Source organism: Maylandia zebra, linkage group LG12 (genome assembly GCF_041146795.1).
Source record: "Maylandia zebra isolate NMK-2024a linkage group LG12, Mzebra_GT3a, whole genome shotgun sequence".
In the NCBI taxonomy this organism is placed as follows: domain Eukaryota; kingdom Metazoa; phylum Chordata; class Actinopteri; order Cichliformes; family Cichlidae; genus Maylandia; species Maylandia zebra.
In genome coordinates, this window is record NC_135178.1 from 15,407,711 (window position 1) to 15,432,464 (window position 24,754).

General features: G+C 44.1%; 1 protein-coding gene across 2 annotated transcripts in view; it reads right to left on the reverse strand.

Moving 5' to 3' along the window:
• Nucleotides 1-23,151, reverse strand: part of tcf7l1b (transcription factor 7 like 1b) — a 30,677-nt gene extending 7,526 nt beyond the window's left edge. The window contains exons 1-4 of one of the 2 annotated variants that reach the window (XM_004544262.5): nucleotides 22,187-23,151; nucleotides 21,987-22,059; nucleotides 21,742-21,869; nucleotides 4,634-4,717 (exon numbers count right to left, since the gene is read on the reverse strand). In XM_004544262.5, coding sequence (XP_004544319.1) covers nucleotides 4,634-4,717; nucleotides 21,742-21,869; nucleotides 21,987-22,059; nucleotides 22,187-22,372 — 471 coding nt within the window. In that variant the 5' untranslated portion in view covers nucleotides 22,373-23,151. The remainder of the gene's footprint in view (nucleotides 1-4,633; nucleotides 4,718-21,741; nucleotides 21,870-21,986; nucleotides 22,060-22,186) is intronic. The other variant, XM_004544263.5, reaches the window with a different exon arrangement.
• Between the last annotated feature and the right edge of the window lie 1,603 nt (nucleotides 23,152-24,754).

Sequence of the window (24,754 nt, forward strand, 5' to 3'; positions counted from 1 at the left end):
GAGAGAGATGGGGGGAAAACAAAAAACAAAAAAGCCAGAGCAGAAAGTTTCGGAGCCGGTGCAGAGAAAAGATGTCTGTCTCTGAAGAGGGCTTAAAGCTAAAAAGGCCGAGGTGGCAGCACCTAGCCTGGCTGTCCAACTTGGAACGGTGCTAAGAAAAGCACAGTCCTTGGTCAGTGTGGGTGGAGGAGTGGATTTCATTCAAGCAAACATGTTTTTGGATCCTGCACATCTGAATTGAATTACTAGGCAAACAGCCGATGGGGAAGAGAGCTTAGAACAAACTGAATAACCCCGCAGCTTTGTGTGTCTTTATGCTCGGCGATTCTGGGTGGGAGGCTCAGAGGCCTTTCAAAACTCGAGGAAAGACGGCGTGAAAAGAATGCCTGGCATGCTGAGAAATCCGAGCCTTGTTTGTCAACGCCAACAGGAAGCGGACGTGAAAGGGGACTGACCGTGTCGTACGGTTGTGTGTCTTTAAAATCAGCCACTCCAAAAAGTATGCCATTCATCACAGGCAGTGCGCGCCTTTGCGACTGGTCATCGCCTCTGACAAGGTCAACGGCATTATAATTCTAGGTTAGAATAATACGGCATCAGATTACTGGAGTGAACATCCTCAGCAGTCATTAAATAAATGAAGAGAGCTAGCAAAGTCAGCACCATAAATATGGCTGTAAACACGGACAGATCTCTCTGGAGCCTAACCAGCGATAAATATTTGTAAATTATCAGACAGTAACATTACTTTCTGGTGAATCGGCCACTAATAAACAGTATCTTTTCACTCAGTCTGCCGCACTCGATCTGAGTACGCTCCTCTAAAGAGTTCGACTGGAATCAAAGCACTGGTTCCTCATCACATTTCTGAAGAGGATCCTGTCTCTGCAGTGGCCCAGCAGGACTGCAGACCTTAGATCAGTATTCAGTACAGTCCTCCCAAAGCCTTTGATTTCATGGATCTCGGTTGTTCGCTGCCTAATGCAAAACGAGAAAATCTCACCGGACTCCCAGTGAAAGGTCTGTTAAAGGAATATAGGTCGAAGGCAAATATGTGTATCGCTTTGGGGAGGGAAAAAAATGTATCGTTTTTATTTAATATTTCTTCTTAAAATGTTTTAAGAGCCCATAGATGTAGAAATTACACCAGACGCATGTGGGAAGACAAAAAGGCATCTCTGGAATCTTGCTCTCTACCATGCCACTTTGATTCATTTAAACAATTCGGTGACTAAGTAGCTTGTGATACGCTGACAGGATCAGGCCCCTTGGTGCCGTGATTACTCCATACCATGTTGAAACAAAGAGGGCGATTCTGTCAAGCGCAGATCGGCCCATATTTGACGACTGAGTGTGCTGTAATCCAGTAAGCATCTGAGGGACAGACAGCCAGTTCTGTCTGATTAACGAGTCACAGCTTCTCTGTAAAACAGATTAACAAAACTATTCAGTAATGAGACAGACAACAGGTCTAATGAATGAATTACTGCAAGTAAGTACGGCAAGGCTTGTGATCACTATTAGCAAAGTGGGAATCGATATATTATAGAAGATTCCTCTCCTCTCCTCCAGCTGGGTCACTACTGATGGGCTGACAAGTTCTCCATACTGCATCACCTGGCCCTGCAGCGCCTTTGATGCGTTATTCATGAGGCAAGCCTCTGAACACAGGAGCTGAAATGGGGGTTTTTGGGGTTCACTCGAGTGTGCATGTGTGTGTGTGTGCGCAAAAGACACGCTGTGGTATGTTCATGAAAAAAAAGCTTGTTCCCTTCTTCCCAGTCCTCCAACCCCAGCATCATCATTACTACCAAAAGCAATACCAACTGAATGCTAAACAAACCTGTCTGTTGAATAATTGAGGATCTCGGGCAAGAGCAGGCTTCCGATTAGCATACAGGCCTTATGGACCCAATCTGTGGCAAGATGGTCTTTCCCCGGACCCACCGAACACAATTTCTATTCACCAACATCTTTTCTTGTTTCATTCACGCCAACAGAATCGTCAGAAATGTCAAAGCAATTTTGCTCTGGCAACACCGATTGGTAGAAATTTGAAAGTGCATTGTTCCCCCCCCCCCCCCCCAAAAAAAAAGTTTCACATATCAACATGTGGCAACTGGCTAAAAGTTATTAATGTGCAGAAGAGCCTGACTGAGCAGGCCTCTCCATAACAGACTGCAAAAACCTTATCAGTGAACCCAGTTGTCGACATGCTTTTAAAATGCATGAATACGCATATCCCTATAAGCAGGCCCCAGCAGATAATCCAAACTGTGGTGGTCCATCTTCACATAAAAAAAGAAGCAAATCTAACACACGCAGGGAACAGGTCCGCTTCAGGAGTCCCTGCTGGGGTCTCCTCAGCGTCTCCTTGGGTCTCTCTCTCTGGCTCCTCTTGGCCCTGGGCAGTAATCCCTGGCCCCCCGTGTGTGCCCATCCGCTCCCCCTGCTCTCATTAGTGCAGTGTTGGGGCCTAGGGAGCCTGCAGGCCTGGGGAGCCAGCCTGCTGCTCCCCTCCCACTCTCCTTCTCTCTCCTCGGCTGGAGTAATGAGCACATAATCAGCCTGGCTCCCTGTCAGCAGCAGCACACCAGAGGAGTATGTGGGCACCTGGCCCAGAAGGGGGGGGGGGGGGGTGGTAAGGGCACAGCGGGGTGTTTCACTTTTTATCCTCAGTGCCCACAGTGCGCCGTACCCAGCGTTCGATCTACCCACCCCACATCAAATAACCCTGTGGTCCCAGGTCACAAGATAGAGCGTAGCGACTTGCTCATCTAGATGACAAAATGAAAGCAGTTACACTTTCAGTGAACTTCCCCATCACTGACACTGATTTAGCGCAAAAAAAAGCATAATTATTTTTTCCACAAGTGTTTCATACGTGACATTTGACAGCGCACCGCCCGTGCATTACAGCCGTCTTAACAGTATTAGCATTAACAACGCCAACACCAGTACAGAGCTTGTACAGATGTTGAATTTAAAGGCAATTTCCAAGTTCTGCTGTGCATATACAAAAACATTTTTTAAACATTTAAATGCATAAGAAAAGAGAACACATGTTCCAAACTTCCAAAGAGAAATACACAAAAACAAATGATACTTTGTATTCAGACAGTTTTTGCCAGAAAACGATCCCTCGCATTCTCAGACTTCTACATTGTTTCTTTCTGTACTAGCTTTTCTGGTTTAATGACATTCAAAGACATGAAGGCCACAAGACACAATAGAGTCACATAAAAAGTAGCAACAGCTACTGAAGGACAGAACAGAAACAATCCAACCGCAGAACTAAACCTCAGTCAACGTTCTTTAATTTCCTTTAATCCAACTGCCATCATCGCATTCATTTCTGTGAATTATTGCTCACTACAATGGGGATTCAGACAATTTTATAGTGTTCAGTACTGGCTAAACAGCAAAACTTCACCAAGCAGCTGCTTAGAGTCTAAAAGAAAACCAAAAAGGGTCACTGATAGGTCAGCATTTTTCCTAATAGAATATCTTTAATTGAGACATAAAGTCAGGACTGCAGTCCCATGAGCAAACTCTGTTTTCTTCACAATTTCCCATTAATTGCTCTCAATGAGGACTTTGTCAAATGCATCAGTGCAATTACAGGATTCAGAGGATCAACCGCAAACACAGCAAGCATGTCTAGTCAGGATTTAAGGTCAAGGGGGCTGAGTCACGGCGACTGTTTTCGACTACAGAGCAGTGACAATGGCTTCCTACTCTCTGCACTGTTTAAAAATTGGCTTCCTGAACCAGAAAACGCCCTGATACAATCATGCAGGTGAGATGCTAGATAGTAAACTTCAGGCTCCACGTTATCTTGTGTTTTCCATCTGAAAAAACACACACATCCCTCAGTGAAGCCACAAACCAAACAGGTCTGCTGAGACCCCGCATTGTCTAACCCGAGTGAGACACCATCATGATTAGCTCACACCTGTGTGGGAAAGTTGAGGAATGGCAGGGAGGATCAAACTTGAGAGATTTATGCTGCAGACTGAGTTATTGTGGTAAAGACAGACAGGCTGCTGAGCAGCTGGACTGCGGGTGTTGCAGGCTGTGGTGGGAAGCTGCACATGGATGGGTGGGAACCGGCAGATTTGCATGCACGATAACTTCATTATCGTGAATAATCGCATTACGCTCATGGTCTGATTAAAGCATTTATACGGCTTGCAGTAAATTGATTCCCTCAATACATTTATATGATTTGTCTGATAATTGGGTTAATGTCTTGTAGGATGCAGCCGGGAGGAAGCATCTTATTAGCGCCACAAAAATAAGGGAGGGTAAATAGTGGGACTCTGCTGGTGTGCACATTAATGGATTTGCTGAGCTGAGTTGTGCAGTGTGTGAAATTCTACTCCGTGTTTATTTCTTCCCTCATGCAAGCTGTTCTGCTGCTTGTCAAGCAAGCACTTAACTTATTCCACAATCTTTCTGACGCACGCACTGAAGCAAACCTGCGGAAGACGTCCGACACTTGCAGCGTGCACGTGCAGCAATCCAAAGTGTTTGTCAGTGATCGGTAATGCCAAGAATTCGGAGTCGAACCCCGCTTGCACATCTTATCGTTGTTTGGGTTGAATTTTGTTCTGTTTTGAGATTTACTTACTAAATGGCCAGGTGTCGGAGAGCGAGAATCCTTTAGTCCTGCAGATCCGGGGACATCTAGAAGTGGCCATTTCATCTGCAAGTACTGCAAGTGAGAAAAAAAAAAGAAGCAGCGTTGAACCACAGCAAGTACACACTACAGGGAAAGGGGGTTACAAAAAACAACCAAAAAACTGAAAATAAAATATATGGATTTAACAAAACGCATTCAAAAATAGAGTCTCGTGTGCAAAAGTCACTCTCTAATGTGAGTGTAGGCAGACCAATCTTTTTTTCCGCACAGTGCAAAAGTGGCATAAAATGGTGTCAAACCCACAGAGATCTCCAGCAGACACCTGTACGAGACCCGCAGTGCTGCTGGAGTCTGACAGTGAGTTCTGGCACAGCGGAGAGTAGGAAGAGCGATGTGAACACAACGGACTGGTGGAGGACTGTGAAATTGCCGTTTGTCAGGGAAAAACAAGAGGCCAGCTGTGGGCGCCCATCGCTGAGCGGGTGGGAAGAGACAGCTGGAAGGAAGAGGAAGAACCATCTAAAGATCAGCAAAAGACTCCTGACTACCCACCTCAATCCGTATGGCCCTTTGACCTGATCGCAGCCCCTGCTCGTTTCTTTCTTCTCCACACTTTTTTCAAATATGAAAGTAATCATACTCTTTTTTTCTGGCATTTGCTAGACAGAAATCTGATTATTACTGTTCTTCTCTCCCTTTGTGAGAAATGCGCTCAAGAAGAGGTTTTACTGCTCGATGCAACAAACTGAGCATTTTGTTTTTGTCCCACAGCAATGAAGATAGCATGAAGCCCGAGAGCTCCAACCATCTGCTTTATGAATCAGCTTAAATACCGGATACAGCAGCTTGTCATGCATGTGGATTTTCTCCCTGGTACAATTTAAAAATAATCAAGAGTTTTATTTTATAGGTAGTGTTGTTTGTTTTTCATTCATGCCCATGTCGAGTTGACACATAAAGCCTTCGCAAGTCATTGTTTCGGTAGCGTTATAAATTCTGTCACATGTTGTTGCGCAATTTCCCCATGCATCCACTGTTATCAGTCTGCAGTGAACTAGCATTGTTTTATAAATAAGACTCCATGTATGACTTCCAGTGCAAAAAAAAGTCCGCCCACTGGAAACATCTTGCTAATAAAGAAGGTCATTAATAGTACCCGTCGCTTAAAAACATTTAAAAAATAAATTTTTTAAAGCTGGACAAAATCAGCTAAAGACTATATGCAAAGCTTTGTCCATTTTCTGAAAGTCGGTGCAGGATAAATGATGACAAAGAGGCAAACTAGAGGAGTCATGCATTCAGGTTTTGATTTTTAAAACTCCATTCATCACTCCGGGTTTGTAAGGAGGAAGGAAGCTTGGATGGCTGTGGGTTAAAAATGGAAAAGACATTATGGCAGGAGAGGGAAAAGGGAGAGGAGGGAAGAAAAAAAAAACATTTTCAGGAATTAGTTTGTCGGAGCAGGCAGAGGGTATTGTTTCCTGACAGCTGGGGTCCAACAGAGCACTAAGGTAGGGGGAGGGGACCTTTTTTTCCCCTTCGAAAAGGGGGGAAATTCTTGGAGTTGACATCAGCCCTCTTCATTTTCACTATACTGCTCAAGGCTGAATCGTAGGTTCCAACTAATGGGCCCAAGTCCATACAACTGTCAGGAGGCAGTTGCTTTTAAAGGCTGCTAGCTCCCTATTGAAACTTTACTCTGCTGTGTGCATAGTGCCTAATGAATGCTACTCTCCGGAGAGAAAATCCAAAACAATGCAGTTTTCTCTGTCTAATCTATGTCAATCATGAATCCTTCCACAAATGAAACGAGCGCTATTGTGAGCGTTTGGTCTGGCCCGGCCGTGCCCACTCCAGCTCTCCCACCCAATCCATCCCTTATTTGACAGCTTCTGCCAGGACTGAGGAACATGCCCCCGGGCACTTTTTTCTGAGCACCTACTTTTCTTTTAATTGCCAGTGTGCCCTATGTAGCAACTGTTCACACACTCCCCGAAACATCCAGCCAGGTAATGCCAGCCGCACACTGTCACATTAGCTCCAGTCCACACTTTGAGCTACACACCGCTCACTCATACATGAGAGGGAGAGAGGGAGGGTGCTCGAGTCTGTGAGTTGCTTCTGGAAACAAAAGGTGAGGAATTGGGGGCCATGCTGCTTAGCAAAAACTTTCTCTGTGTTGCAGTGCAGAAGGAAAGAGAAAAAAAAAACAGGTAAAGTGTCAGAAGAAAGTTTGCACTGCAGAATAGGAGCCAGCATTTTTTTAAGTGGCTGATTCAAATGCCGTGGCTTAAGCGGTACTAGATGTTTGTAAAAGAGTGAAACAGGAGATAACCTAATATAAATTAAACTGCAAGACATTTGGAAATGCTTTACACACGCCCTTATTTTATTAGAAACAAACGCAGCCATATGGTTGAGGTCTCATAGCAATGCCTATTTCAGCATGGGGGCTGGAAGCTCTGGTAAGCACACTCGGACAGAGTACTGAAAGAAGTGTGTAACTAAAGTGAAGTTTAGCTGATCCATTTTCGTAACTCTCTAATTGTCTTCCAGCCTTCCCTGCTGCCTCCAACACTCAGAATAGACATCAGTAGAATGTGCTACTTTTACAGGACCCAGATGCAACAAAGGTGGCAGTGATGGCACTGAAATTTTCCAAAAAAGCTGCACTGGAGGCGTTTGGGTTTTTGAACACAGAGAATACAACATATGCTCGGGGGCATGTGGCCTGCCAGAGCTGGGTTCTAATTGTTACATTGCTCTCACAGAGCAGAGGAAAACACAGCCAAGAGTCTTTGTCATCTCTGAAGTGTGCGCTGCCATACTCCAGGCCAACAGCGGAGCATGGAGAAGAGACAGATGTCTGGACATTTGCTGTCAAACTAAGTCAGAGAGTCTGCCAAAGGGACAGAAAAAAAAATCCAAACTTTTGCTAACAACTATCTGTTAACTTAAAGGTCGCACTGAGGAGTCGTGTTAAGCGTAAATCTAGGTAATGTTAATTTTGCTATATTATCTAAAACGGATTGCAGGATTTTGCATATGTATTGGTGGCGGTGGATCAGGAAGTGGCTCAATACATGGACCCCCGCCCCCACCAAATGTTACTTAGTTATAAAGGGCATAAAATGAAGCGCTGTTTGAATGTGCGCGAATGGGCAAATGTGGCTTGTGGCAAAAAGCGCTTTGAGTGGTCAGCTGGAGTAGGAAAGAATTATATGAGCACAATTCCATTTACCATTTAGCATGATATGCTCAATTGGATTAACTCACTCAAATCAACAGAAAAACAGTCAGACAGGCAACAAATAAAGGAGCGAATATGCATAAAGTGGCAGCTCAGACGCGGCCTGGTGCTTGTAAAAGCGGCTTCGCCCAACTTGCGGTGAATAGCCGAGCAGCAGGAATGCCTCCATGGATCACCCCGGCAGATAATGTCAATCACCTACTGTGTGGAGAACTCCTCCCCATTGTTTTCTTTTAACCCTCCTCCCCAACAGAAAACAAATGGGCCACACAGCTTGCTGTTTGGCTGAGGTGTTAATTACCGTCCCCCCGGCCCATATGAACAGCAACTTTAGACAATAACCCTGTCAGGCTCCCGGCAGGAACAGTCCCTCCCAGGTTTTCTCTGCTGATATCACCTGCTCCACGCGGGGTTATTGACACCTAAACCTGATCTATGCATGAAACACAATTAAAGACTTTAAGGCACAAAGGAAAGTGTGATAGGTAGCACCCGCCTTTGTCTCAGAGTTTGCATTAAGCGCCATTGTTTGTCGACATTAAGGACAATTACGCAGACAATTGTTAAGCAAACCTTGGAAGTCATTGTGCTAATTAGCGTGTAATTGATGGGGAAATGACAAGCGGCTCAGCTGGTAATACCCGCAATACCGTCTGCGAATGAGGCTACTGCCTGCACTGAATGTGGACTTTTCAACTGGTCCACTATGAGGTAAGTATGCATTAGTAGCGGTGGTAGGGAGGTTGTTAATTAGAGGAAGATTAAAAAAACCTAGTTTGGTGAGAGTGTAAGTTATGGTGATATTTCTATTGCAGAATACATGGAGTATAAATACAGTTACATTAGGCACCCATAAAAAACTTTTGGGGTCAAGCCTGTCGTCTTGGTTTATACTACATTAACCGTGAGAAGCCCGTGTTGCTGCACTGGAAATAGCATGCTGCTAATGGCTACCACATTTGAAGTGTCCATTAGCCCACAGAGGAATGAAGTTAAGTGACTATGACAGGGGCACTCCCTCAGTTTGCCAGGCTTCTATTGTGACCCGGTTGGTCGTCCTGCACTCTTATTCACAGCCAGTAGAAAAACTGGGTCAAAGGTCAGACATCCAGAGTGCTGTGGTTTCTATGACGACGTGGCCTATTAAGGCCAGGCTCATTGGCCTCTTAACATGCTCTTGTACACAAAAGAACTATTAGTGCAAAAAAAGGGGAGCGAGAAGCGATGAAGGGAGGCAGCGCCGGGGAGGTCCTGACAGCGCAGCGTCAAGCTTCTTCCGACATTTCCAAGACGGTTCGTGCAGGATACGCACTGTATGTCAGACGTACGCAGCGATGACGTGCTCTTCCGAAAACAGGCAAGATACGTGGGTTTGCGCTTTTCTCAAAAGGTCTCAGCTTTAAATTACTCAATGAGCGATGCCGTCATATGACTACCTCATGTGTATTCTGCACAAGGCCAAACTCACCAGCAAACCGGGTTTATTTGAAAAGTCCTTGGAGTGAATTTACTGCTGTTTCAGTAATAAAACAGCATTAACAGAATACAAGGCCAAGACAAACCCCCATAAAAAGCTTCTTTAACATTCTGTCTCAGTGAGTGAGCTGCAACTTAAGCAGGCGTTTGCATTTTTGCAACTCAAGCAATTATTTGTTTCATGAGGCTACTCTTTTTTTTTTTTTTGTCTTCCTTGAGCATGACATGGTCCTGAGTTATTACTTCCTGCATCTAGAGTGTAACCAACGTTAACTGCAATGTGTGTGTTAGAATGAAGCCGCCATTGTTCTCCTCCTTGGATTTCAGCTAATTTTAATCAGCCGTTTAAAGCTAAAGTGAGGGTACAGTCAGGAATAAGTGAGTAATTTTGTTACAGAGCACAACAGCAGGTCACATAAAAACTCACTGTGTAATTAGACGCAGGAGAAAATAATTATACATCTGGTAAGAGCAAGGCCATCTCATAAAGACAGAGAGTAGGGTGCAAAGCTATTCAAAGTTAATTATGTGAAGTCAGTTATGTGGTTTTCTGCACCTTTGGAGATCTGCTTTCGATTGTCACAAACGGCTCCCTGCTAATGTCACAATGATCCGATGTCAAGACAGGCTAGCCCTCTAATGTCCAAGATATGCTTTCTGCTCAACGACCCGCGGCATTGTTTGTCCAGTCGCGCAGGAACGCAACGTTTTTATTGTTTGGGGAGTAGCCTCGTTTCATTGAAATTCACAGCTGTAAACGTCTGTATAATTAACTCCAGAACACGACGTGGTTACCAGCAGTCGGCTGGTTGTTTACAGTAAAGCTCGACTTAGAAATCAAATCTAGGTGTGTGTGTGTGTCAACACTACGCCAATGACACACAAGTGAGACCTGAATTTTTCATTTATGACCAAACACAAATTGACCGGAGACAGCGTGGGTTACCAATATAATGCTGCGTTTTCTTGCCAAGGCGTTTAGGAGGCAATAATAAGTTCTGCATGCACCCCCACCCACTCGCGCTGAACGGGGCAAATACCACAGCGTGGTAATCACTCCCAAATACACAGGGAAGACATAAAAATAACCCCTCTCTTCTTTTTCCAGAAATTGCAAATAAATATTTACCCCCAGCCTCCGAGAGTAAACACACGTACGTCTAAAAGTGCACCTTTTTTTTCTCACTGACAGAGCACAATTGTTTTTCTCTCTCTTTTTTTTTAACTTCCCAAGAGTAGCTGACAGGGCTAGAGGAGAGGCAGCAAAGCGTCGTGAAGGGGGGCAGTCCGTTTTGAAAAACTGAGGTGGGCATAAGTGGGTGTAGTGGAGAAGGCAAGCGAGAGAGAGCGAGAGAGAGAAGGAGGGAAAAAAAAGAGCCTAAATTAAACACATTTGTTTCTGCTCTCACATACCACAAGTCTTATGAAAACAGAGGGCTGATTGTGTTCACTCTGCAAGTCCTACCCCCCTCCCCTCTGTCTCTTCACCACCACCCAGCTCCACTCCCCCAACCCCTGTCCTGAGCAGCAGCAGCCCCTAACCACCCCCCCAGATACACACACACACACACACACACACACACACACACACACACACACACACACACACACACACACACACACAGCTGCCTGCAGATGCCTCCTGTGTTTGCTCTCTTGAGTGCTAAAGCGCAAATCTCCAGGCCCCGCAGACTTCTGGGCCCTGCCTCATCTCAGTTTTTACTACCTGACATCCCTATCACCCCACTGCAAACTCCACTCCCTCCACTCTCCTCCGGCTCTCTCCTACTCACACACACACACACACACACACACACACACACACACACACACACACACACACACACACACACACACACACACACACACACACACACGTTCAAATGCCACAGGTATGTTTCAGCCACAGTCAGTCCTCAAACACAGGGGACTCAGAGAGGGACTGAGGCCATATAATTTAAGGTGGCAAAGCTGTGGAATCAGTCGCTTTGACGTGGAATCAATTCATTTCCATCTATATGTCGCTGTTTTTAAGCTCTAACAGTCATGCAAACTATATTCAAAAATCATTTGGCACAAAAGAAAGAAATTTGCTACATGTGCTACAATGTAGCTTTTGAATCGAACAGTAAAAGCAATCTCAAACCTCCACAATGTGTGACACAGCACAAAATTGCCATGACATTCCCCGGGATTAGTTATGCGTACTGTCAGCAGACTGCAGGGAGGTCTGGAAGACTGCCAGCGGGGGGTTTTTTTGTTTTTTTTAATACCTGAAACATTTGTAGAAGTCATTTCCTTACAGTCTGCAAGCTTCATTTTCATCGTGCTGATATTGAGTGCTAAATCACGATTTAGCAATAGGCTTGTCTATAACTTTGTCCCCATGCAGGGCTCTTCTTACATCTCTGAAACTCTGAAAAGCTTGAAACCCGTCAGACAAAACCTACACGTTCACGGTGTAAAGAAAAGCCTATAGAGGAATCACAAGGCAGGATGGGTCATTAGGTCCTTTACCTCTTCAAGGTTCACCAGGTCTCTTGAAAGCAAAACAATGAAGCAGGAACATGAGCAGAGAACCAATATCAGTTTATTTTAATATTGACTAAATCACTTTTTACATATTTTGGGAAAACATGTCCAGTTTTGAGCAACTAATATTAATTCATACAGGCTGTCACAACTTTTTGTAGAAAAAAAATCTTCATGGCATTAACCAGACCACTGAGACCTCGAGGCTGGACATGCTACTTAAAACAATACAGCTGCTGCTATCTTTCACTTTCAATGCAATCTAATGAGAGGGGCAAGGTGATTATGATCAGGGGCTGCTGTAAATATCAGATTCCCTGGGACAGGGTTGAGGAGAGGCCCCCTTACAATTACATAGTATTCAGGAATGCAGAGCATGAACCACGGTAACAGGGAGCTGAAGACAAAAACGCTCACATCCCATTCTGAACGTTTAGCTCACACCATGCGACAGGGAAAAAAAGGGGGTTTTACAAACAGCCTTTAAAAAAGTAGGAAAGTTTATCTTTCATGGAGAACTGTTTCTGCGATACTGTGCCACAATGCAACAAGCTTCCACTCAATCCAAGCTGCACACTTCTGCAAACAATTAAATGTTAACCCAAGGACTGTAAGCTGCTCAGAGAGAGAGAGAGAGGGAGAGAATAGGAGGGGGTGACTGGAGAGAGAGAGGGGGGGGGGGGGGGGGTGCTTGTGCACAATTACAGCAGGGATTTATGGCCTGAGAAACAATTTATAAATCACAGCGCCTGAGCTAATGTGCTCCAGATTGTTCTCCATGCAGCTGCAATTTTGGTCTGCGTGAAACGGCATAATAAACCTGGCTGGAGGACATGTTTGGGTGGTGGCGGTGGTGGGGCAGGGAGAAAAGTTGAGATTGTGGGTGGAGGCTGAAAGTTTTGAGGTGTTTTGAACAAAGAAACTGAGAAGGTTTTTTTTATTATTATTATTATTAATATTATTTGAGGCCGGGTGAGATTGTGCTGAGGTGTGATTCTTAATTGAGAAAGGCTAAGAAGGTCTTAACAGAAATGTTCAAATTATGCAAATAATCCCAGTTAAAGATTGGTGGGAGGTTTGGGGGGTAATAATGGACAAAACAGGAAAAGCAGTGAAACTTCACAACAAGCGCAGTAACATTGCAGTGAATGGTTTTCCACTCACTGCAAAAACCGTGAAAGGCACTCTTTTAATTACACTTCTGACATGAGTCGAAAATCATTCGGGTAATGAAAAGGAAAGACAAATGCTGCAAACTGATCCCTTCATTGTGGCTGCTGGGCTGATGTAGAGGAGGGGATCGGATATGCCGAGGGGAAGCCTGAGCTTTCGCGGCCACTCAGCCAACTGGCCCTGAACCTTGACCTCTAACCCTTCACCCAGGGGGGCAAACAAAGCTCTGAGTGACATCTGAAACTAGACACTCTGTGGGGAGAGAGTGTCTGGACAGGACTCAAATAACCCCATTAACTCTGCAGAAAAGATTTATGGCTATTTATTCTCCATCTGCAAATTTCGAAAGCTGAAGAGTCACACAGATCTGTCAAAAATAATCGAGCGATTAGAGGTGCGCAGCGAGTTTTATCCCGTTTACTTGCCAATATCTCCATCTTGCATGAGGATAGGCAAAAATGCGCCATAATTAACAACTCTGAGTGGAGCTGTGATTAGCAGTGGTACACACATATGCCAACAGCTAGTCTGCAGCAAAATAAATTCTGCTTAATATGAACAGCATGAGTCCGTCTTCAGGCAGTTTTAAAGAGAGTCACTGATGCATATTCACCCGCACCTCTGATGGATTTCTGTACAATGGATTACGTAAACAACTCTGGCATTGGTTTACTGTAAACAAAAACAGAGGGAAAAGTTGATGGTAAATGTGCTGCGGTGAATGCGATCGCTCCGTCGCCAGAATGCTGAAAGCCACTGTAGTATTTAAATCAGGCAAGGAGGGAGGAAGACTGGGCCAAGCATTCTGTAGCTCAGCTGTGAGGCTCTAAGCCGTTGCCCTAGGGTCTTTGTCCTGCCTTTCAGGGCAAGTCTGAGGTAGTCAAAGACCCTATTCATGACCGGCGCTCCCCCTGCCAACACACCCATACAGCCCCAGTCAAGTCAGCCGAGAGCTATAGAGCCTTCCCATTTCACACGAGAATCAGACCTGCCCCTAAAGCCTGCTTCAGGGATTTCCAATAGCCAGCTCCTCTAACCCATGTACAAATCAAACAAAAGGGCTCCTTGGCCTATTCCATGTCATATAGGCTTGATTAGATCTTTTTTTTTTTTCTAATGTAGCTACTCTACATTTGAAGCAAATAAGTCAGTCAAATATGTAGGGAATTGTTCCGATGGAGATCCTGACCCTACCCCACATCCATGATTATCATCTGATACAAGATCAACCTCATGCCAACACTTACTTCTTTAAAGAAGCACCCAAGCTGAGTATATCAAATGATAAACTCTCAACACAAAGCAACCTAATCATGCTGATTATCTGAGGGCAGGCGTTAGGGGAATCCCGCTATCTGTAAAGAGTGTCTTATGTCTGCTGAGCACAAGGCCCTCAATCACATCCCTTACTCATAACTAATCAAGAACATTACCTCATAATTTTAAATTGAGCAGATAAGGTCAGGGAAGAGGGATATCCTGTGGCTGAGAGCGATGCAAACAGCTCAGGCCATCAGACGCTTCTGCTGCTCCTGCTGTTTATTCTAACAGGATCCACAAGTCTGGACCGAGATAAGGAGGCTACACATTTTCGATGACTTGTGCCTTTGCTCGGCTTTAATCTAATTTGCTGCTCCGCAGAACATTGTGGCTTCTTAACAAGTACAATTGGTTTATGAGGCTAACGGGGAAAGAGAGGGGCACCCAAAGGTTAAGTTAATACCAATATCAGGACAGGCAGCCTGATCTCATGGGAAAAGTGTCAATGTGTGATATTTAACAAACAAATTCAAATTCAAATTCAAACTTTATGGGGTTTCATGGTTGTTGTTTTTTAGATATCTAAGATCGGCGTGCTCTCATGAACATTTTATAAACTTCACTTAAAAAACACTGTTGCAATAAAGTGGCAATGCATAAATTCTTTTACAAGTACTGTTGCAGACAGTTTTTAATGGTAAAATGTAAACCACTAAAGCTTACACGGACACGTTCCAATAATGGCTTAAACAACAGAGTGAAATAATGCTTCTGTGACATACATTTACCCCAGGCTAATATGCGTGTGTCTAAATAAATGTATTAAACACGTGACACTAGCTCTCCGTCTTTATTTATACAGTTACATATACGATCCATTACTTACGAGCTACCAGAGCTAAATTCAGTTTGCAGATGGCGCGTCAGTCTTATCGGTTACAGCGATGGCTCTATAGTCAAGCGCGTGCAAGTTTTGGTCTATTTCAATACAACAACGTGCAAGAAATCATCATGCGGCAACTTAAAATGCGTGACAAAGTGAGAGATGCATTTGCTTTATGGGTAAAGTGAAAATCTGCACGGGTTAAAGCAACTCTTAAAATGTCAGTGCGGAACAGGTCACGGGTTGTGTACGGGTGCAACGTGCGGATGTGTGACATGTATCTGTCAGTGGGCTACGAGCTCCAACAGCACTCCTAAACCTGCTCCACCATTTAACTCGGTGGGAAGCGGCATTGCTGATTTATAACCTCAACCAGAAGAACAGCTGCTCTGCTTGCAGTCAACTAACCTCATTCTGGAAGGATGTCCATCCACTTCTTAATTTAGTATGACACTACAGCCTCACTGGTACAACGCATACGCATGCCTTTATTGGGCTGCACAGAGCACTTCCGTGCCCAGCATATGAACCGAAGCGAGGCCTGGTGTAAATCTCAGTAGTACTGATGCTACATGCACATGATCTGATATCCTCCTGCTGTTGTTGACTGGGTTGTGACTGTAAGGTAATGGTAAGGCATTGTGGTCTACGAAGAAGAAGCTGTGCTCTGTGGGAGACAGAATCCCTCAGATAAGTGAGTGCCTCAAGGTCTGGAAGGCAGCCCACCACAGGATAACAGGCAAAGGAATAGCAGCACCCGTATCTGCCCCAGTTTATGCTTCTACCACCACATCTCATCAACAATCTCTCCTCATGCCTGCTCCCTCTCCCTCTGCTGCTGCCTGCAGTGCTTAAACTGAAAACAGCTGCTTGGAATACCAGACTGATGAAACCCTGTTTAGAGCTTTTTTTTTTGTCTTCCTGCTGTACAATCACATTTTACTAGCGAGGAGTTTAAGGTACAATTATAGAGGGAAAACATTTCTTTATGCGACCTAAACAGTAGTGGTTATGGGTATGCATGGGCATACAAACACTTATATAAAGAAACAGTCACTCTACCCTAATCTACCAGTTAGACTGCTGTGGTAGGGATCATTATGATTTTATCTGCAGTTTTCACTGAGAAGCAGTGTACTGGAGGTGAAAAGACTAGTTAACCGATAAGACTAATTTAACCAATCCAGACAAAAAAATCACAAGTTCATCTCCTTTCTTTGTCGTATTACACAAGCGATTACACAGTTAATCCACCTTCATTCAACTGGCTGGATCATAAACATAATTATGGTTAGATGCAGGCATAATTAAGGCCCGACCGATATATCATCCGACATTTGTCTAGCACAGGTAATTTAGTCATTTAAAAATGGTATCCGACAGAGTTGCTCCGACTCCAACTCTGACAAACTGTATTAAGAATAAAACTCCTTCTCCGTTTCTATGAGGACAGAGACACGCACACGATTCATGCGAGCTTTAATTTGCACTAAGAACAGCTTTTTTTAATATGTAACAGTTTAACCAAAAAAATGAGTGACAAAGAACGCAAGCTTTGGTTTTCCATTGCTTCTAACTAAACTATATTTGAGTCTCACAATAGATTCATGATGCAGAGATTATCCGCTAAGCATTGCAATTGTTTGAGCGCAAAGTAAGGACATGTGTAGACATGACTCTCTATTTGTTCACCGGAACGCCTATCGCCTATATTTAACTCTTCAACAAGAGTTTTGTGTTCCGAGACTAGAACAGCGGAGACATCGGCGTGCGCTCCGAAGCGCTAGACGTGTTCACCTGTTTGGCCAAATGTATCTCGACTTAAACACAAGTTCTCCCATTTTTTGTTTGGTCTTTTTAAAGGAGAAAAAGCAATGTACCAAACTGAGCAGCAGTTCTGGCCAAACGCAGCAAACGAGAAAAACACATAAATTGATTTTTAAAAAAAAAAAAAACACTCGCACACATATTCATCTTGGCACATCAAAGGGATTCATTGATGTCACTGAACATGGGGAGTCTGCGGCTGGAGAGGGGAGATGTTGGTTATCCTTTCCTCAAAGGGTGCTGAGATGCTCCTGATGGGCCCCGCGCTCGAGAAGCCAGAGAACGCTATAAACAGAATTTCTAATGTCAGGCGGGCGAGTGGGTGGGTTAGGTAGTGAACCAGCAGGCTATGGGGTAGCGGGAGGAATTGACGCCAGCTCATGCTTTCCACAGAGATTAGAGAGAGAAGGATAGAGACCAGGACTGACACCATTTCACACAGTTGTGTGTGAGGGATGGTAGGAAGAAAGCATCCGTGGGCTGAAAATCAAATGCCAGATGCATGCATCCCCCCCCCCCCAAAAAAAAAGATTTGCATGTGACACTGCTGGAGATGGTATAAAGTTATAACATCTACTGATTTGTTGGTTAGTTTCTGTGTAAATTGGAACATTTGCAACATATTATTAGCTGCACTGGTTTGTGTTGCACTAATTAGAACTGACCTTGATTACCCCTGTGCAATATAAAAGCTAATTGCTGAGAAATACAGCCGTGAAATATGTACCAATTCACACATTATGTGGAAACTGAGAATGTAAACATCTCTCCCCTTCTTCTGCAACTAAATCATGATTGTTTTTCAATTCCTTTAAGTCCGAGCAGAGGGTTCATTATCAAAATGACTCCAGGCGAGAGCTCCCAGCCAGTGATGGCATTTCTGCGGGCGATCGAGATCTCCTTCTAATTGGATAGTGCCACCAAATTGATGTAGATGTGTTTGCCTTTGAAGGGAAAAAAATCCTTTAAAAACTATAAACCTAGTCAAAAATGTTAGCTGTGTTGACACAGCGCTTGGGTATAAAAATATTTGCACGCCAACATTCAGGAATACAACACTGAGCGTTGTGAGAATGTGAGCGCCCCGTACACTGTTCCCTCTGTTGCAAAATATCCACACAGCATCACCTGAACGCCCCCACTCCCCCAACCCTCCTGACGCTCACAGGCTCTGCACAGACAAACGTGCAGCACGCATGGTTGCATGTTTGCTCATTCACACACACACACATGCAGCAAGGTGAGTGAAATGCCAAGTGAGCCACCTGATGAAAAGACATCTCCACACAAACAGGCTTTGCTTATGCAGGGAGAGGCCCTTTTATTCAGCGGGACAATGTCTGTGTTGACTTTTCTTTGTCTGCACATTTTAAGCACCAAAAGCACCAGAAAGAATTGAGGGGGGGTGGCGGTGGTGGTGAGAGCCAATGCGGCATGCAATCGTAGCCACTGACATGTCCAGACTTATACAAGCTCTCCATTCATATCTCGATCTCAAACCATTTTCTATTCAACAATCATGCTCGGGAGTTCGAGTGTCCCACCGTGTATTTGATGAAGATATGTTTGAGCGGCTAACCTCGCTCACACTCTCTCGCCACCTCTCACACACAAGAGGCATTTCGCTCGTCGGCGAGGATGATGGTGATGTAGTGGCCGAGTTATCTAAAAGTGCTGATGAAGGCAACAAGGGGCGGTGGCGTGGAGCGGAGTGCGTGTTTCGCCAAGTTAAATCTGACAGTCTTCGATCACAATGCAAATCAGTGAATTGGCAAACATTTAGCTGGATTTGTGCTGATAACTTTGATAAAGAGGGGTAAAAAAACAAAACAAAAATTTAAAAAAACAAATGCTCCGGTCCTGCGCCCCACAGCAGGCAGAGGTCTGGTGGAACATCTCTGCAAACATAAAACCTCCTCCTCAGCTCTCAGTGGATTACAGCGGAATGTCAGCTCAGAGCGGGCTTTAAATCAGTTATGCTTGGCCCTCAGGGGAACTCTGTGCTGATCCCATGTAGGCCTGTCTCTCATTGCTCATGATAGGGTTGCCACATCCCAATTTTTATTTTTTTTTTAAGTTAGGGGCTCAAAACCTTCAAGACTGCAGAGTAAAATTACTGCATGACAACTCTTGAGCAACACCTCACGTCTATTATATGCACTGAATGCACATGCAGCATTACTACACAAAAGTAGCTGATTGGGAGAGCACAAGTAGGAGTTATAAATAGTTTCATGCAAATGTGAAAATGAATGTCTTGCATACATACAAAACTAAAAAAAAAAAAACATTTACATTACGCTCAAAGGTATCAAGCTGCCTAGTCTGCACCAGGAAATGGAAACGGTGGATTTTGTTGCCTGGCACTAATCACACGATCTGTGTGAGAGACGCAACTTTAATGCGTCTCATGCAGCACAAGTACAACCGCGTACTGCTGGGCGCTTGTAAAACAAATGTGGCAGTTCCAGCAGCAGGGCGTTCCAAGCTGCACAAGATCATAAAAGTATTTGCGGGCACCAGGATGGTTTTTATGTCAAGACGGGAGAGGTGACAAAACAAATTCATTTGCCCTGTAGGAAGAAATTTAATCTCACTAGCCTATCTGCATATTCCACAGAATGATTATTCGTGATAAGCTTTACTGCAGAGCTCATCATGTGTGTAAAATGTGTGATAAATATTATTCTGTAAACCTATCTGCACTAAACTTGATCCACAGGTGTAAATAAATCAGACTCTCGCGATGAGAGGTGAAAAAAAAAGAAAAATGTTGAGCCTTTCCCCAATCACATTCACGACATTTAAGCCACGAAGCCAGTCCAAAGCCCAGTACAATATGGAGACCTTAAGACGACCGCTAAGTATGCCAGCTATTGTCTGCCTGCTTGTTTTCTGCCACAGTGATGATTGACACAGTCAGCCCACTTTGTCCTATTGACCCCATTCTTTTTTTTTCTTCAAATATAGAGGATTATACCTCAGAATTTAAAATCCCCTGTAATTATTTGTTACTTTGCCACAAGCAATAAGCTGTATTAATTTTCCGCTCTTGTTTTCCTAGAGAAAATACCAGGAAGAGAGAGGCATTCATACCAGACACGCATGACAAAACAAAGCAAGGGACGAGATAACAGAGTTGAAGCCGTTAGGTTTGTTTCTTAATTACACCAAATACATCTACCACAGTTTCCTTTGGGGGGAATAAACGTATTCTAATGCACTTCTATTCGAGCACGTTTATCTCTTGGGTTGTGACGTCACTCCTCGGAAAGTCTGGTGGCCAAAACCAACAACATAGACAAACTACAAGATAGCGTGCATCACATGGAGTGAGGAGAGTAGCCATTTAGTTAATGAGCCCCAATGGAGACCTCCAATGAAGCCATCAAGACTGCTCAGAATAACAATGGTCAACTAACGCCTTTCTAATTGAATGGAAGGTACAGGGAGGCAAGGGGAGTGGGCAAGGAACAGTGAAAAGGATAAAGGGGGAGGGAAGGGGGGCTGGGTCTTTTCAGTCAGATGCCTGCCAGGCCTTAACGAAAGTACTTGTTTTGTTTTTTTTTTCCTTTTTTTGGGGTGGGGGGTGACATGGCTTGGGGGATGGACAATCTCAAGAAAAACAGAGCTCACAAGCAGAGATTATTTCAAGGAAGTTTGTGCAGCACCAATTACATTGCATTTAACAGTCTCCCGATTCCAAATATTAAACTACCTAAAATGTGTGTCTGTTTGACCTTAAGTGTCCACAGCATTACTAACTGGCTACCCACTGCTGTGTGAAAATGTCATGTTTGAAGCCAAGCACTGCAAAAAAAGAAAAATTGCAACAACAACAAAAAAGCAGCAACCAAACCAATAATCAGTATTAAACACTATAAAATGTTTACAACTTCACAAGCTGGGAATGCCTCAATGCAACAGGTTAAATGACACACTCCAAACTCTGCATCAGCAACACTTGCTTAAGACTGTCAACCTTATCTGGACATTTAAAGTCTCTGGACAGCGTCTGTCGGGGGACACAGTGCAGTGAAATGCCTCCCGTGTGTGTCAGAGTGAGGTATTACATTGTTGTTACTGTAGGATATGACCTGACCAACAGCCTTTTCCCCCCTTTTGCAGAGTAGCTTTTAATATGCAGGCCAACAGAAGAAGTTAGCCTGCCTATCAAAAGAAATGCCACTGAAGCTAAAAACATTAGAAAGAAATGTGGTGCAAGTAAAAACAACACGAGAATATCTTGCGATTCTAGAATGGCATTTTAGCCTCTGCACTGCAAAATACAAGTCCCTGGAATAACAGCACTTTAGATAACATCAGCTTCAGTAAGGCGAGGCCACTATTAAGTATATAATGAAGACCCAGTGTGAAGCTGCAGCACAGTTTTTGTAAGGGACTGTCAAAGTTGCTCCTTATTTTCAAAAAGACTGAGCAACGTGTCTGAGGTTTCCATCTGAATAAGAAGTTCTCATATGCGAGCCTTTGCGAGGGGTGGGTGGTAGGGAGAATTTTATATCCCCAAAAAGAACAAAGAAGTAGTTAGTACTCCTTGAGAGGCCACTCGGAGGGAATATGGCGGTCTGAGTTGTGCACAAGGAACTTTTACGCACGGCCAAAGTTTTTTGCAGAGTAAGAGGGAACAAAGAAAAGAGAGCAAGGGGAGGGAAACACATCCGCAGAGACACTTACTGTTCTTGCACTGGGAGACAGCGAACCATTAGAAAGGTATGGATTGGTGAGGTCTGGGATCATGAGAAACGGGTAGCCAGGATAGTGTGGACTCTTAAAAAAGCCACCATCTTGCTGTCTTCTCAGTGCTGCAGGGATAAAGAAAATGGTTAAGCAAGACACAACAATTACCAGTTGCACTATGCAAAAGACCCAGAGTTCCTTTTTATTATTATCATCATTATTATTATTACTGTTATCATTACCTTCGCTGAAGTAGTCTCTTGTTTTCTCATAACTTTCTGAGTCGGGTCTGGTTTGGGGGCGCCTCTCTGCTTGCTACAACGGACATTAGACACAGACGGAGGAGGAGGGGGGAAACTAGTGAAACTTTCAGCGCTATTAAATCCCATTTCTTTTAATGCTGAGCCCCGCGGAGAGCACTTAAAATGTGCTCTGCACTTACCTCCGAGTCTGATGAGCTGCTATTGTTTTCCGACTCGTTCACTAAGGAGGATTTCACATCATCCAAATCCCTTTCCGCTGACACATTTTCGGAGATCTTTTCCTCCTGCTCCCCTTCGTCTTTAAACGATATCATTTCATCGTTGGCCCCCAAATCGTCCCCACCACCTCCGTTTAACTGTGGCATTTTCGCAGACGAGTGGAGAGTATCAAGGAGGACGAAAAACAAACGCAACAATTGACCTTTTCTTCTTTTTTTTCTTTCTTTATCTGATCAGCGTAGTCCAAGCGAACCACTGGAGCAGTAAACTACAAGAAAATGTTCATATTTTAAAACTCCTTTTTCATCCTCTGAACTTGATCCCGTGCGCCATGTCGAGCCTTGAGTTAATAATCCACAATTAAAAGTTTGCAACAGCGACAGAAAAAATCGATGAAAGCTTGGCGTCGGTGGCCGGATGCGCCGCAAACTTGGCAAAGTTTCGTCTCCTTCGCAGGTTGTGGACAACTTACGGGTCCCTGTGTGTCTCTACTTTTTGTGCCGCTGAGGAATGGGACTTTCTTTCCTCCTACAAGAGTCCGGAGACCACATAAACTACAGCACGCGCGACAGCGAGGTTATTCAAGAACGAGCAACACGTCCGATTTCATCTCCTAATATCCATGCGTAAGAGAACTGCTCAAGTTTTTTTTTAAAAAGAAGAAAAAAATGAGGAAAGAAAAGGGGAAAAAAACAACAACGACACGGGCTGCAGTTTTCTCCACTTCGGACTCGCTTGCTTTCCCCGAGAACCGACAATTTGTTATGTGGGCCCCCAACGTAAACAAAGTTCATAACTAGAAAAAGAGAAATAACAAAAGACGTGCAAAAGTATAAAAAAACAAAAGGTTCAGCTGGACGTGCTCGCCCTTTCCCTCCACATTGCTGCCGGGGAATGCGCTCTGAAAACTACTTGGTTGTTCAAGTGGAAGAAAAGCGCAAGCCCGTCCGTAGAGGAGGAGTTTGCGCTGAAAACCGACACTTCATTCACCGCCATGTAGGCTACATCAGCTATTCTTAACCCTAAAGCCACCAATGCGCAGTCTCCATACAGACCATGAAGTGATGAGGGGGGGCATTTTAACTGGAGGGCTGCGTGACCACAAATAAATCACCACCCCAATATATTATTATTATTATTATTATTATTATTATTATTATTATTATAGACAAATTACGAGGTGGACTCGCTTTGTTTTAAACATGCGAATAAAGCACAAACAGCGCGTCACCCTAATCGCCTTTTAATAGTTTAAGTAAACACCAGCAGCAGTCTATCGTGTGACGCGACCAGATGATATTCCCAGTATTGTTCAGGTAAGCAGCAGAGACCACGCCGCCTCCATCAGGGAAGGAGGAAATAACAGGCCAGCTTTTAGTGACAAACTCGTAATTACACGCTTCTATTTAAATTGCACGTCTGCGCTGCCCTGAAACAATAAAGCGCAATAACACCCGGGATAAAGCACGGCCTATTACGGCACAGCTACCAGGCATGACAGTGAGGCAACAAGGCTCTGAACATCCAGGCCTCCTGTGACATGCCTGGCTCACTTCTCTCTCTCTCTCTCTCTCTCTCAAGCACATTGCCCCATTGTTGATTTGAGGAACAGGACTGGAGCCTGGTTTTGCAAGCTTTGGAAGAACAAGGGAAGTGGTTACATTTTTTTAAAAGATATGAAGTAACCTCCTCACAAATCTTAAACACGGGGATGAATTTTAAATCCACGACAAATGAAATGAGCTGAGTTTGTTTTGTTTTTCTCGCAAAGTATGGAGAGTTGCTAAAGTTATCCAGAGGTGCAACACACTTAGGAAAGTGGTTTCATTCTTCAGGAGCTTTTTCTTTCTTTACGCCTCACGTTATCTTGGCATTTCTTATTCCAAGTCCAGCGGACCTCAGACTTTTCCTGACTTCTGATGCAATTCGACATTCTTCGCTTGCTTGTGAAAAGCAGTCACTGATGTTGTTGACTGTGTGTCAGCAAGCTGAAGGCTGACTGACAATTCAGCAGTGTTGTCTCCACGGGCCTCATTAGATCCCCAGATTCCTACTGAGTGTCAGTGTGTGTGTGGGTGTGTGTGTGTGTGTGTGTGTGTGTGTGTGTGTGTGTGTATTTGTATTCGGTTAAAAGCAACATATACTGTAGTTGCATACTGCACCTAGTGCACTTGCACACACACACACACACACACACACACACACACACACACACACACACACACACACACACACACACACACACACACACACACAGGTGAGTATTTGCCCTCAGGGCTACAGATCCTTGCTTTTTTTTAAAGGGGTGGAAAATGTAGGAGGCTACAGTATGCAGAAAAAAAGTATGAGTGAATTTTCCAAATTGTGCTTCGGTTAGTTGATGATTTTGTTTATCCGAAGTCTGTTTCGCAGCCTTTTAGTCACACCCTTTGTTTCTGGTGTGCATATTTCTATACCCCTTCTCAAACAAAAAAACCTAAAGTGGAGGAAAAATACAGATTTCTCCCCCTTAAAGATATTACGTGTCA